Source organism: Vitis vinifera, chromosome 17, assembly GCF_030704535.1.
Source record: "Vitis vinifera cultivar Pinot Noir 40024 chromosome 17, ASM3070453v1".
Lineage (NCBI taxonomy): Eukaryota > Viridiplantae > Streptophyta > Magnoliopsida > Vitales > Vitaceae > Vitis > Vitis vinifera.
In genome coordinates this window covers 6253550-6269688 of record NC_081821.1, presented here as the reverse complement: position 1 = coordinate 6269688, position 16139 = coordinate 6253550, and the positions used below count along the sequence as shown (strand labels likewise).

The following is a 16139-nucleotide window of genomic DNA, read 5'->3' as shown; positions in this document are numbered from 1 at the left end:
GTTTTATTTGTTCATGGACATGACCTTAATGTTCTGATGAAAATGCATGAATGAAACTGCTTGTGCTGCTAATTTGTTTTTAATATGTTGATTTAGATGTTAAACATCCTTCAGTTTTCAAACAGGTTGTTGATACACGACGGTTTTGGCATCCAAGAACATTTTATACATGAATTATTTCAGTTATAAAGTTGCATGACCATTGCATGATACATTTTTCAGTTTATTTGTTCTGCTTGATCAGTTGATCTCTTGTGACTGAATAGTCTCATCTTTTTTTGCCTGTCATTCAATTCCTCAGCATTTTTCTTAGCTGCTTCTTCCTTTGCTTCTTCAAGAGCTCAAATTAGGTTTAAAAGACATTTCTCTGCATCTTCTGTTGGGGATTTGGGCATGAGGTTCTCTGCAACATCAGCAGGCGTGATATTGGTCTCCTCCATTGACTGTTGAATCATTTCAAACAGTGGATGTGTCTCAAGACCCAGGTAATTATTTGCTAGCACTTTGAATGCCTTGAAACTGCAGTAGGAGAACTCAATATGCTTGTCCATTCGACCCCTTCTTATTAGTGCGGGGTCCAGCTTCTCCACATAGTTTGTAGTGAAGACGATTAGCCTCTCCCCTCCACAAGCAGACCATAGCCCGTCAATGAAATTCAAAAGCCCTGAGAGGGTGACTTTGCTGCTCTCTTCCCTGTTGTCCTTCCTGGAAATTTCCTTCACCTTCTCATCCTCCTGGCTTTCAGAGGATTTCTCCTCTTTCTTCTTCCTCTGACCTGTAAGATCAAGCGAGCAATCTATATCTTCAATCACTATAATAGATTTATTGGTTGTCTCAATCAAAAGCTTCCTCAGCTCGGTGTTGTCCTTCACTGCTGTAAGCTCAAGATCATAAACATCATAGCTCAATAGATTAGCCATTGCAGCAATCATGGTGGATTTACCAGTTCCTGGTGGGCCATAAAGGAGATAACCCCGCTTCCACACCTTCCCAATCCTAGCATAATAATCCTTGCTCTTGCTAAAAGTCGAGATCATCAATGATATCTTGCTTCTTCTCTGGTTCCAAAGCGATTGTCTCAAATGTTGCTGGATGCTCAAATGCCACATGGCTCCACATAGGCTGATTGTGGCTTGGCCATCTATGGTTGCTGCAGTTGGTGTAAAGCTTCCTTTGCCTGTTCCTTACTCCGATTTCCTTCCCCTCCTTCACTACATGCTCCAAGTAATTGTCAGTCATGATCTCCCTGTACTTTTTATGGAATATGAGCTTGTAGTATCTCTTTTCTTTTTCTGGATAAAAAGAAACTGACGACCGTGCGGGTGGAACTACTTTGCTGGCAGCCCACCAAACTTTTGCCCCACGAAATTCATCAGTCACTCTCTGATGTTCATCCATGCTGAGCACTAGACTGCTGCAATCCTTCGCTATCTCAGCCTTGAGTCTCTTTGCATTCTTGGATGAATTTGTGCTGAGGTATGCCTCAACAGCAGTGTAGGCTTCACTGCGCTTGAGCCGATCTCCAGTGAACTCATGGAAGGAAATCTGGATGTAAGGATGAAAAAGGCCCATGATTTTATGTGTTAAGTTTTCCAAGTGGTGGCGTAGTTCATACGGAATGAACTGCCTGAAGACTGCCCAGAAGAACATGAAACTGGCAACAGTCGAGCCCAGACTCGCTCATACTGCAGCTATGTTCTCTGGCATCATCGAGGTTAGGTTAGGTAATTCTTGCTCACGGCCTTTTCTTTCTAGGAATGCAGAGTTTTTCATGGTTTTGTGGTATCATAGCATCATGGTCTCTATTTCACTTTTATCTTGTGAAGAGACAGAGTAGGTAGAGGATGAGAAAAAGACTAGTCTCCAATTATCACTACCAAATCCATAATTAATAACAAAATATCAATAAAGTATAGTCTTAACAACAATTTACTCCATTCTCCACATCTTCAAGTTTCTTTCATTGGCTGAGTCCAGGTCATTAGTGTCGTCTTACATAGACCATCGTTCTTGTTATAAATCATTAGAGCCTGGCACCTGGATTATAGAACAATATGATGTAGTATGGACGGTGGGGTGGGGCTCTTGATGCCTGAATCTTCTCTCTACTTTTAATCTTGTCCTAAGTTTAATAATCAAGTATTCTTGGCCTGACTCATAAAAGAAAGATGGAGCTGGAAAGGGCAGGCCGAGTTACATTATATACAGAGGTAAGTTGCCCAAAATATCAATGTCTGCATCGCCAGGACTCACTTCAAAGTGAAAGTGTCTAATGGGGGCCTCAAAAGGCTGGGGAACAGGCCAAAACAACATCAATGGGGTCTTTAAAGAAATTTAAAATGGAAGGTGGAATGCAATAATTGAACAGTGAATTTGTGTTGGTGGGGACTCAACAGACACATAAATTTCTATTCAAATTTTAAAATTAGTACATATACGTTTTTTTAAAAAAAAAAAAAAAAAAAATTAACAAGGACACAGGGATGATATCATAGGGATGACATCATAAAATTTGAAAATAATCTCTTCTGGAATGGAGGAGCCGTGTTTGAATTGTACATGGGGTTGGGAAGGAGAGCTGTATTGGCATGCTACATGGCTTTTAGGAACATGTCAAACGTCAAAATAAGTGGATTGAAGGGAGAGTTCCAAGCAATGGTAGGTTTTTCCCAAAGGGTGGGCGTTAACGACCAAGGAAAAAGGATAATCAATTACTTAGAAAGAGAATTCTTAGAGATTGGGAAGAAAATTCTCCTTTCCATATTAGCCTTTTGAATTCTTCATGGAAGAGCTGAGGGAAATGATTATAGTTTTTTGGGTCAAGCTTTCCGACCATTTTGCCTAACATGGAAAAAGGAAAGACTTTCAAAGCCTAGGTCAAAAGTTCATAAGCTCAAAATCCACTCTCTCCATGGGGGGTTTTCCTATCAACCTTTACCAATTTCATTTTGCCTGACATGTTCACTATTATGTAGCAGAGAGTAAAGGATTACCCACTTTTTTTTGCCCCTGCAGTTAGCATAATTAACCAAATTGAAATTGATTCCCCTTTTCTTTGAGATATTCTCTCTTATCCCTTTTAAATTTTTTTTTTTTTTTGCATGCATTTAAAAAAAATGATATAATGATAACTTTGAATCAAAATTTATTTTTTATTAAGAAGAAAGAATTAAAGTTGAAGAAGAGAGGAAAAAAAAAATCAGATTTAACCTTTTTTTCACTTTGAATTGGCAGATGAGGTGAGTTCAATTGAAAAATTATCTTAATAAATTTCCCATTTCCCATTCCAACGTTCTAAATCCACCGTTAATGTCATGGGATGCTCCATGGATATCTACTGTACTTTGTTAATAGTTCAAAACTGAGATGTCACAGGGTTAGGTTGGCAAAAAGAGGCTAGTATATTAGCTAACTCTATTCCATCCACTTGGTGATCTAACCTCACTTTTTCAAGTCATATCACTTTTAGTCCCTGTCCTTGTCCTTATCCTCTGTTATAGCTCCCTCTAATTTCATCATAATAATCAATGTTGATGCCATTGTCCATCTCATGTCCTCTGTTAGTAACTCCTCAACGGTTCTCCATGGTTTTGCCTCCAATTTCAGTAAATGAAAGAAATCGTGCCACTGAGAAAAATGAGGGTTTCCCCATAAGCAGACAAAATCACCACCTCTATGCAATCATGACTTTATGAGGACCAATAAAGGGGAGGGGAATTGGGAGAGAAGTAAAAGAAGATAATAAACATGAATGTAACTACAAAATTTCATATTTGGGTGTGGTTCTATGGTAGATAACAGAAGTAGGATTTGTGTGGAAATGTTTATCCTGCATCATATGAGCCACCCTTCTTCACTATCTTCCCAAAAATAACAAATGAATGGAAAGGTCAAGGAGAAAGAAATAATGAATGAATTTGAAAGGCCCTTGAAAAGTCCCTCTATATATATATATATCACTAGCCCCAACCCTCTGAATGTACAATATATATTTGCTACGACTGCAAAAAGCTTCTTTGTTGTCTTTCGGATTCTTCACCAGATTTTCTACCACCAGACTTCACAATTATCATCTCATGTTGCAGCACTGTGGCCTTCCATTTTGTTGTAATTTTTCCCACAAGCAGATCATCTGCCTTGGAGACTGGTAATGTGCTGTGTAATACTCTTCTATGCATCCAAACTGACAGAATTTCAAGCTGTGTCGATATTCCACTGATCTTGAGCTGTTGAACTGCCCTACCCACATCCCCATGCTCACATCCTCCATCTTAAACAGCTGTTTAACAAGGAAATTAGTTAGTCACCCCCAAATAACTCCTACTCTTTACCTTATTCAAATGTGTATGTGCACACACGCATGAGTGAGAGAGAGAGAGAGAGAGAGAGAGAGCTGAAAATGCAAATTTGCTACTCACCCTTAATTTGTGTTTCTCAAACTCATTTACAATGAAGTGTGCAACATCATACGATAAAATGTAGCCTGGCCCATTTGCATAGGGCGGATAATCTTCTTCAGGCCACTCCTGAAACCACAGCCAAAAAGCAAAGTAAGGTAAACTATATTGGAAATGCTTCACGAGCATCCTAAATTAAGAAAAATGAAACAAAATAATCTATGACATTGGGACTGCTTGATTTCGGGCTGAAGGGAAAAACAAAACAAAATAAGAGTAGCACTTTTATATGTAGCTCAAAAATATATATATATATATATATATATATATATATATATATATATATATATATATATCACACCCTCCCAGAGCCACCTGTAGCCCAAAATCGCAATAGGCAGGAATCTGAAAACCATCAGTACTTATATGATATAAATCAAACTGATGCCAGGGACAATCACTAGAATAAGCAAAATGAGGAAAAGAACTTGGCTAGAATTGGTAAAATCCATTTAAAATCAAAATTATACTAAGTTGAAGATACCTATAAAAAATCATTAAGTTGGAGATTCAAAGTTATCATATCTACATGAACAAACAAATAAAGACAATTTGTGAAATCAAAGGTAGCAGGATTAATGAGACCATCCACACCTCATATGTCACCGCCCATTTACCATAGCGCAAGGGCTTATGGTAGTAATTCATGTTTCCGACATACAAGCTACTACCATCAGGTACTTTCCTTGCTTCATCAAGTACCGCATCCACTCTAACAAATGTGTCATCGTCACATTTCATTATATACTTTGCAGATACTGTGTGAACCTGTGAACAGCCAAACCCATCAAACATGATTATGTCTTGGGAGGGAAAAAAATCAATATCAGCATTTCCAACTTTGTAATTATTCCTCTACTTACCCCATATTCACTAATCGCGAGTGTTTTCAGAACAACAAGGTCATAATTATCCATGTAAGGCACCATAACTATATCACCAAAATATTCTGCTTCTTTCTTTAACTCCACATTCACTTCTTTTCTTGCATGCTGCCCAAACATCAATTCAGAAAGAAATTTAGATCATCTCTAACTGGCAGTGTGTACACAAACAAGTCACAGTTGAAACTACATGTGCCTTAAGTACCTTGACTTACCAGTGCTACAAAGAAACGAGCGACAACATTTGAAGATCTAATGAACTTGTGTTGCATCCAAGACTTCCTCACAGCCATCCGTTCGGCAAAATGGTTGCCTGCAGAAAGAATACCAATGAAAAGTTCTACAGGTCCATTAGGAAGTGATGGTGCCTTCCATATACTTGACATCTCAAGATGCCTCTGTGGTGCATAATTTGGATGTGATGTGGGCAAAGAAGCAGCAAATATGGCATGTACATCAATGTCCCCAGTCAAAGATAACCCGGTGGCATCCTCAAGAGCAAAACCCTATAAAAAAAATATCAAACAATCTTAAGAAAAATCCACAATCATCATGAGATCAGTAGGCTTCAGGATGTTACTCACTGTGCGATAAGGAAAAGAAGTGATATGCCTCCCATCGACACTGATGTGGTATCCCTCCAAGCCAGCACTAATAGTTAGCACAAATAGTTTTTCCTCTTCAAAAGGGAATGACCAGTCTACTGTCACTTTCTTTGTTCGGCCTATCAGCCTGTTCAACCACCATGTAGACTTGGATGACTCTGAGTGATCATCATCATCACGGATCCACTTCTCACATTTCGCCAGACCATCAACTGCAGACAGTCCAAAGAATTCCCACAAATGTTTTATACAAAAGGAGAAACCAACAATAAGTTTTCAAAATGTAGAATTATTCCGTCAGTACCATTCACTAAAATCAATTGGCATCTTTTGAAAGAATGAAAGAAATAATTCAAATCTAAGCAGTATGACCAACAATAAAAACAAAACAGAAAGATGGAGCAGGGAAAACCACCGCTCCTTATGGTTGACAAGGAGATGAAAGAAAAGAAAATTAGAAATCTTACAACCATGATTCCAACCCCAAATACTTGCAAGATTCCAAATTTCCTTTCCTTTTCCTGATCTCTGTACACAACAGGGGCGAAAAATTTTAGAGATCATGACATCTTCTCATGTTACAGGTCCTCCACACCTAAAAGTCCTATCTCTTACCAGTCAATCATACAAGTACAACAAACCAGAAAACCAAGTTGCTTGCTATAAAGAGGATCAATCATCCAAAACTCCCAACTTCATACCAAATTTATGCCTTTTTCCCAAGGTAAAACTCCAATGTGCTAATTCAGATTCAGCAATTAAAATCAAACAAAAGCAACGATTTTTCAGACAAAATCACAAAAACTCAATCAAATCCACTCACCAGTTTCCTCGTCAGCCTTAGATTTCCACCCTTCGCATCGAAGGGCCGTTCCCCACTGCATCCTATAACAAGTATTTTGCTCTATAACAGGCTTCCTACTCCAATCCCCCTTTATCCTTGGATTCAAATGCAAGATCCTCGGTGGGTCCTCACCGTCCACCGTCTTCAACCCCTGCAACTCCAAGATAAACTGCGAAACCATCACCGATTCATCCCCATCCCTCAGCAGAGATATCTTTGGGTCGTGTTCTGGGTGTGCCGACCTCGGTTTTCCCACAACGGTAAGGTGCGATCCCAACGTTAACCCACACGGCAGCACCATGATATTTCCTCGTTTTAAGAATTCAGGCCCTGAGAGTGCAACCGAGTGCGCACACGACTCCGGTCGAGCATCCCCATTCTTGTTGATGTCGGTTTGAATTTTCCCCGATTGGAGGTCGGCCCAGAGTTTCTTTCCTATGTCCCACGCCACCTTGGCTGTCTTCTCCAGCTCTGAAAATCCATCTCTTCCACTGGCATTCACGTCCAAATGGCCCAATTTCAAGCCCGAGACCCCACTGTACTCGGTGAGTTGCCTTGTGCCCTGTGGGGCTAAACCCTGAGAAACCCTAAAGGGGACTTGGAGTGGGCGGGTTGGGGCGGCCCTTTCTTCCATATCCTCTTCGCTCGCAAGCTGAAACGAGCGAGGCAATGCGTCGCCCATCAAGCCATTGAGGCCCTCATGAGAAACAGCGCCGAACCCAGTTCTGAACACGAATGGAATCTCCAAACCCACCAAGATCACGTACAAAAGCCCCACACCCACCAACAGTTGAACCGCCCTCTTCCTGCTGACAGACACGAACACGTCCAATTCGCCTCTCTTCTTCATCCTCAATCTTCCACACAACAACAACAACAACAAATACTTCAAAGCATCAACACACCCCAATACAGAGACAGAGAAACTCGAACAGAGAGACAGAGAATTGGAAAGAGAGAGAGAGGTTCCCAAAGCTGAGCGGTTCGGTGAACGCCTCCCTATATCACAGAATTTTCTCTCTCTCTCCCTCTTGTCTCCTTTTGCTTTTTCAAATTAACAAATCACACTTTGAAACGGAATCGGAATATGGGAAATAGTCCGGAACGAGTAAATGGACCTACTCAGCCTCCCACCACCCTTCAAGACCCATTCCTTTTCATATTATTTATTTATTTATTTATTTATTTATATATCTTAAAATATAAATTTCACATAAATGGTAAAAAAAAACACAAGAAATTTAAGAGAGTTCCATCACCAATCTTGGCATTAACAATTTTGGAACAAAATCATTAAATTATACATTGCTCGATAAGGAAAATATAACTTTTTTTAATCCATTTTTTGAAAACTTGTTTTAAATAAATGTTTTTTGAGAATATATTTTTCTACTGTAATTTACTTTAAAAAATAATTGCATAAATACCAAGAATAATTAAAATATAGGACCATAAATAAAATCTTTTTTTTTAATATTTAAAATATCTAGAAAATAGGTTTATAATATTTAAATTTTGGAGTATACTTTTATTATAATATATATATATATATATATATATGAAAGAATTAGGGCCAAATTGGCCATGTTTTATGAAACTTATTTTCAAAAACTACTTTTAAGTTAAAGAATAAAAAACGGTTTTTAAAAGCAAGTTTAAAAAAACATGATGATCCATATTTTACTTTTGTTTCTAAGAATCGGTGAAAACAATTCTTACTTGTTCCCTAAAAATTGTTTTTTATTTCAATTTATTTTTAGTGTTTGTTAGAAAATGTTAAAAAAATAGACAATTATTTTTAAAAATAAAAAATTATTTTTAAATCATACGGCTAAATGCGCTCTTATTTTTTTTTAAAAAAAAAAAAATCTTTTCAAATTGGCCCAAGTGGGTTTTGAGCTTTTCTAAAATAAAAATAAAAATTTGCATTTCAATTTAGAAATATTTGGTTAAAAATGATGAAATAATCCTAAAATTGGAAATCTAACCCATCCCATGTTGTTTTTGAAAAAATAACCCATTTTTGACATAAATGTCATTTTTTATTTCAAGTATTTACATATAGGTTTTAAAAAAAATTGTTATTTTTACAAGAATATAGTGGGGGCATTTTTATCCAAATAATGTCAAAAAAGAATGGGAGATTAAATTTAAAAAATTGGGTTTTGAGAGGCTCTTTTAATCAAATAACCCTTCAATTTAATGTAATTTTATGGTAAATTTGAGATGATTTCTCTTAGTAATTTTTAGCCATTATGAATTTTTGGGACTAATTGTTTATAGATATTATTTTTATTAAAAAATATTATAAAAAAAATATTAAAAATACTTTTAACCATTTCTCATCTCTTAAATCTAAGTAAATTAAACCAAAAAAAAAAAAAAAAAGACATATGCAAGTGAATTGTTAACCTCATTAATGGTTAAAATTTATTACTATTAAGTCAAAGAATTTTGGTGCAAATATGTTACAAAATCTTGACCCTATTTATTAATTAATGTTGGTATGTTTTTTTTTAAAAAAAAAATATTAATAGTATCTTAAATGACATTTAAAATGTTAGATTGTTAATTAAGGCACTTATTTAATTGGTTATCTTAATAGCAAATATGCAACCGCAAAGGTAGAGAAGGTTACCACTTTTACTAAGCATTAACAAATTAAATTAAGATACAATTCAACCTTAAATTAATGAAATTAACATATAAGTTTATGTTGTCATATAGCCCATTTAAAGACTAAGTCCAACTACAATTCCTTCAAATTTAAGGCTTTCATTCTTCATGGGTGGACAGTTACTTCTTCCTATGCATTTATGGATTACTCATAGATTAAAAATTATACAATTTATATACAATATAATAAAATAAATAATGGGTTTATTTTTATTTTAAATATGAGAATTTGTATGTGAATTTATTTATTTATTATATAAAATAAATAATTTTTACTTTTATTTTTTTAAAACATATATAAAATAAAATACTAATGATGATTAAAAAAACTTAATTTATTATGTTTATTTTTTAACATAGTTTAAAATTTATATTGATAATTGAATTTGAAGGATTTTTTGCAACAAGCATAAGGACTTTTAAAAATGAAATAAAAAAACAATTCTGTGAAAAAAAATTCTAAAATATGGTGTTTCAAATTATATCTTTTAATTATTTTTTAAAAATAATTATACAAAAATGATTAAAAATAAAGTACTCAACATAAAAACAAATTTTAAAAATATTAAAAATAAGTTAAGAATATTTCAGATTCCCGAACAAATGTTTATTGTACAAAACATAAAACAACAATTTTCAAAAACAGTTTTTAAAAACTAATTTTTAAAACTACTTTTGAAAACAATTATAAAACACGTCAAACATTCTCCTCATTCCAAGCATAACCCTTATTTGTATTATTACTTTAACTAATCACCTTTTCTTCTCTCTTAAGTTCCAACTTTTGATCATGTATCTTTATAACACATCATACTCATTTCTACAATATTAATTCAAAAAAACCTCAAATTTTCTCTTTTTAGTGTTCTTGCCCGCCCCCCCCCCCACAATTTGATGTGTCTTATAGAAGTAAAGGTGGCAGAGAGAAAGGAGGCATTGGAAGTGTCATGAGATGAGCTAGTTTGTTGGGCATACCTGTCTGTTCCCTATGTAAAGTTAAAATTTTAATATGTGAGGATGCAAGCTTCCCTGAGCTGTGTGCCACATGTTATAATTATACCCTCTTCTCTCCCTTTCATTACTATACAAACAAAAACCCTAAGTAGAAGCTTTGTACATGCTCAAAGCTGATGTCCTTGTAATAGTTGGCATGTTCACAAGCTGCTGAGTCTTGACCTGTCTTATGCTGAATTTGGGTTGGAGTGTTTCTTGTTTTTCTTTGTTCTTATATACGACACCATGGAATTATTTATTAGCTTTTTATTTATGAAAATGTTGAAATATCGTAATAATACTTGTCAAAGTCCAAATCTAAATCATTAAATTACATATAATGAGATTTACATCGTTGAATGATGGAATAAATAAATGGAAGTAAACACGAAATTAAAAATACACACGTAGAATTGATTGATGATGACTTTTTGGTACTAATAGGAAAAAAGTACCGTTGGGTGCTCCATGGACCCTTTTATTTATACCTCATGCCTGGGGGCCTACCTGCATTTTTGTTTGTGCAGCTTCCACTTTGCTGCACTTCCATTGCCCATTGGTGGCTTCCTTTTTTCCTGAGGGGAGCTCTCTATTATGTATACCTAGGCCAATCCTTGGTGTGAATCATGTCACTATGATGATTTACAGTATCAGATGAGTTCTAATCCCCATAATGTTTCTGCCACCATTAGTTGAATCTCTTATTTAAAATAGGTCCGACCCTCGTCAAACTTGTGATTACCAGAAACTAATACAAAACCCTTTTTTTCTTTCACACAAGGATGCAATTAATCTAAACAATCAATAATTTAAGCTATTTTTACTTGGTTTTAATCTACATTTAACCAAATAATTCACCCGAATTGAACCTGACTCCAATGCAAGCTCTTGGAGCCAAAGCATATGAGGCATAGTGGGACTTGAGAGAGATTAATTTCTGCTTCATGTTTCATCTCCTTCCTCCCACCCTTCCCCCCCTTCCCCTTGGTTCATCAACTTCCCCTCTTCTCCCCATTTTTCTACCTTTTTTTTTTTCTTTCTTTCTAAGATGGTGAGACCACCATGTTGTGATAAACTGAATGTGAAGAGGGGTCTTTGGACAGCAGAGGAGGATGCAAAGATACTTGCCCATGTATCAAAACATGGGACGGGCAACTGGACAGCAGTTCCCAAAAAAGCAGGTTTGAATAGGTTGTATTATCCTGATTCAGGTTGGATTAAATTTTCAGAGTTCTGCAATTCTAATTCTACCACTAATCTGATTCTTCTTTGTGTCTTTTTTTTTTTTTTTTTCCCCTGGTTTCTTATGAATATTGATACTTGAATACTTGAGGGTGTTATACAGGACTGAGAAGATGCGGGAAGAGTTGCAGGCTAAGGTGGACTAATTATTTGAGGCCTGATCTGAAGCATGAGAGCTTTACACCCCAAGAAGAGGAGTTGATTGTTAGACTTCATGCAACCATAGGCAGCAGGTTGGTGGGTTATTGGTTTGTTAACTTCTATATGAGTTTTTTTAGGAGGGCCAAACTGCACATTTTTCTTTTTCCCATGACCCAAACATCTGATTTCCTATTGATTTCCTTGATTTCATTCTTTCTCTGACACATAAATCTTTTTGTTTTAGATGGGCTGTTTCTCAATTTTCCCCTAGGCACATCTGTAGTCCTATTTGCCAAAGCCATTTGCAGTAAAGTAACAAGAAAATTGGAAAGAAAAGATTCAAAATTCTTCCTGTTACAGCTCGATCTGTTTGTAACAATTTGTCTAGTGACACCCAATTTGGGTTAATGTGCAAAGACGATGAATCCTTCTCTTATGGTTTTATGTGGTTCAGGTGGTCTATAATAGCCCAACAGCTTCCTGGGAGAACAGATAATGACGTAAAGAACTACTGGAACACCAAGCTGAGAAAGAAGCTCTCTGAAATGGGGATTGATCCCATTACCCATAAACCCTTCTCTCAGATCCTTGCTGATTATGGAAACATTGGAGGCCTCCCAAAGAATGGAACCCGAATTGGGTCTCTCACCAGAGACTTGAAGAATGCTCTCATGTTGAAATCAGACCAATCATCAGCAATCACTTCAGAAGAATTCTCAAAACCAGAAGCAGCTCAAGAAATCTTCTTGACCAACAATCGTAACAGCCACGATAACCCGTCAATGAATCTTCTCACTCAGCTTAAAGCCATAAAACTGGTCACAGAAGCCTCAAGTTGCATCCACCATGGAAACATCTCTTCATTGTCGTCACCATCATCATCTTCTACATGCTTGACCCCAAAAGCAAAGTCACTCCATACATTTAGCTGGAGCGACTTCCTTCTAGAGGATGCATTTTTATCATCTGATCCGCAAGAGCAAGAAAACATGTCAAAGGGTAACTTGGACCTGCAGAGTGAGCCGAATGCAGATGGACAACGGCAAGTTGACCCAATTGAAGAGATGACCAACACAGTCCTTAGCAATGGCGCCTCTGAAGCTTCATCATCCTATGATAGTTCATTTCTGGAAGCCATGCTAGACCGAGAAAACGATATGTTCTTGGAGTTCCCTAGCCTTCTGGAGGAACCTTTCTACTACTGAATTCACACCAATTAAGTTAATTTGATAGAACTATAATGTTAGCCCTTCAAGGAATCACACATTAGAATTTGTCTGCTCAATGGTTTAAGGTAAGTGAACAATCCAAATCATTAATGTTTCTCTAGATCAGATTGTCAAAAATCAACCCACAAAGCAATTTGCCTGCATCATTACGTTGCGGCTCCGCCAGTTGCCATGTCTCATGCGATATAGGGGCTGAACTAGCCAAGGGCGCTTTAAGTGAAGTGGTCCGCCGGTTCCAGGAAACGACTAATTGTGCCTAACCATAAAGTAAGCATGGAACGACCCAATTATTTACTCAATGCGGAATAGAGCATAAAGCTTACTACAGCTGTTTCAATCTTATGATGTAGATGCGTAAGGTTGTGACTCCAACCCCAATCATGGGTTAATTATCTCAACCATGGTTGTATGAGACTCTAATCATACGATTCATACTATAAAATATGAATAACAATCCTAATTTTGAACAAGAATAAAATTTCATTATGAATTTTCTGGTTGTCATACAATTTTTGCAAGATGGGAAGAAATTGTGGGACGACTTTATGAAAACTTGGAAATGTAAGGGAAGGGTAAATGGGATTTTGTCTGAAAATATAAGTTAGATAATACAAAACTTGATGTATGATAGTATGATGTACTAAGAATATACCATGAGAAGATAAATTAGATAGCATATAACTTAAGATATGATAACATGATATAATACGAGAATGAATTGAGAGAGGTAGGCTTGATATTAATGAATGGTTGGTGTTGAAGAGTTTGATAATTTGACGATGAAAATGTTTTTTCTATTACTTATGATGAGTTATATTAAAATTAAGGGAATCAAATATTAATGTTTGATTGTTTTTTATGGAATTGTTGATTAGAGCGGTTTTGTGCCTACTATGGGGTTCATTTTTTGTTTTTGTTTCATTATTTCTCTTTTGTATATCTTCTTGATTATTTTCATTGATATATATATATATACTTATTTTTTCCTTTATATGCTCCTTAAATTGGAGTAAGAATGAATATGAATGCACAATAACATGGTGAAATTATCATTTAGCAAATATTTGGTAAAAATATCAATAAATTGAGAATGCATGGTAACATATTTAGCCACAAGAGTGCTCATAGTTACCTTCTTTTAGACAAAGTAATAATCAAGTTTAATATGATGAGTATAAAACATAGGATTTACAAGCATATGTAGAACATTGATACTGTTTTGCCCAATATTGTTCTCACAATTTTGAGTTTTAATTTGAGCGTTGTAATATTTGGTAAGGGTGAAGTCTCTTCCTTTTGAGTTGAAATTTCCTTTGTCATCTTTGACCATGATCACATTGTTCTAAGAAAAGTTTGTGTATGCTTCAAGAATATTTTCTTCTTTTTTTGGGTACAATTGATTGCTCATGTTCTTGAAGAGCTTATATGAATTGACTAAAGAAAGAATAAGATGGTTTAATGAGCATAGCAAGTGAAAATTTCTCATACCTTTGTCATAAGTCATTAGTGAATTGAAAAACATTCTTGGCTAAAAACTGGCTTTTTGACTAAGGCAAGATTGTCACATATCCTTAAAGTCTCTATTCTTTAAAAGACCATGACCTCTTTCTTTTAGAGAGAGTCATCAACATATTTTTCAAAATTCTTTTTTTTCAACTATAAGAGGAGGAATTACTCTTCAAGAGAAGTTCATGCCTCATATACTAATTCAACACTAAAGATCAAGCTTAAAATATCTTTTTTCATGTCTTCAAAAAGATGTCAAGTGAAAAGCTTGTTGTTATTGGTCTATAGTTGATATTGTTTGATAGAACTTTTCATTTTCTTCATTATCATTAATTTCTTCAACACATTTTCTGCTTAAGATGATGAAGAAACATCAAGGCCATGAACTGAAAGGGTGATTTAGTTTCATAATGGTAGAAAAGTTGTACTATTTATCTTAATTGAGATTAAACTAGAATAGTGATGGAAGACTCATATATTAAGATTAGGTTTCTTTTGGGCTTGAAGAGGAAGATATGATTTGTGAACAAACTCAAGCCTTTTTATGTCATTCGAATATCATCATTTGGATCATCCATCATTTCGTTTGGTGGTAATCGTACCTTTTGAACAAGACCCAAGCTTGATCCTATTTCTTTTTCTCTAATTCCATGTTGCACAATCAAACTTTTAGGAAAATTGATTGTTTAGTATATATTATTTGGATCTCTATAAATTTTGAAAGAAACCATAAATAAGAATCATACCTCAACTAAGAGAGAAATAATATATTTTCTCAAATTATAGATGTTTGGTTGAAAAGAAGTAAGAGAAAGTGAAGGAAAGATGCGAAGCAAAGAAGGCCTTGTTCAAGAGATAAAGATAAGAACTTTTAAGTAAGCATCTAACCCTTTAATAGTAATCTCATGAAGAAATGCTTCCCAGTCATTCTTATAAATCTTTGCATATAACATATGTATGTTTAATAGATTTAAGCTTATAAATGATTCCCTACTTTTTGACATTTAATTGTTTGACTTCTTTATTTTAATCTAAAAGCCTTAAAATAACTTCAAAATCTTCATGTTTGACCAAAAAGATGTTTTATGGCATGGTTGAATCATATCAATCTCGATGTTGATTTTGCTAACAAATGGTATGGAGAAAAACATTTAATTGAAGTGGTTAATTTCAAAGTTTTTACGAAACCTTATGTTTACTCTATTCTTGTATGAGTTAACTTTATTTTTAATTTGTCAAAGAATTTTAGGTGTTGGAAAGGAAGAAAAATTATAGGAGGCTTAGGAAGAAGTCAAAAAAATTGGACTTTGGACAAGTTTCAAATGTTTATTTAATACCCGTTTGATAATGATTTTTGGAAGCGCTTCTAACATTTTTAATATTTGAAATTTTTTATCATTCAATTATTAGAAAGACTAGAAACGTTTTTTAGAACCACTGTTAAATACACTCTTAATATGGGGTGTTAGGAGCCTTTAAGGTGTTAGGATTCTAATTTTAGCATGAAGTAGACTTGATAAAGGATGATTATGGAGATTTCATGTACTTTAGAGGTTGTTTGG

At 35.2% G+C, this 16139-nt stretch overlaps 2 protein-coding genes and 1 pseudogene across 2 annotated transcripts; 1 reads left to right on the top strand and 2 right to left on the bottom strand.

Moving 5' to 3' along the window:
* Positions 1-107: 107 nt before the first annotated feature.
* LOC100248538 (AAA-ATPase ASD, mitochondrial-like) lies at positions 108-1773 on the bottom strand (annotated as a pseudogene).
* A 1975-nt stretch (positions 1774-3748) lies between these two features.
* Positions 3749-7888, bottom strand: LOC100253641 (hydroxyproline O-galactosyltransferase GALT6). Its single transcript, XM_002268336.4, has 7 exons — positions 6770-7888; positions 5926-6158; positions 5557-5847; positions 5321-5449; positions 5052-5225; positions 4419-4526; positions 3749-4279 (listed from the first exon to the last, which is right to left on the bottom strand). The coding sequence occupies exons 1-7, from the start codon at positions 7638-7640 to the stop codon at positions 4070-4072; spliced, it is 2016 nt and encodes a 671-aa protein (XP_002268372.1). The 5' UTR covers positions 7641-7888; the 3' UTR covers positions 3749-4069.
* A 3460-nt stretch (positions 7889-11348) lies between these two features.
* LOC104882320 (transcription factor MYB35) lies at positions 11349-13171 on the top strand. Its single transcript, XM_010665127.3, has 3 exons — positions 11349-11640; positions 11805-11934; positions 12297-13171. The coding sequence occupies exons 1-3, from the start codon at positions 11508-11510 to the stop codon at positions 13045-13047; spliced, it is 1014 nt and encodes a 337-aa protein (XP_010663429.1). The 5' UTR covers positions 11349-11507; the 3' UTR covers positions 13048-13171.
* The last annotated feature ends 2968 nt before the right edge of the window (positions 13172-16139 follow it).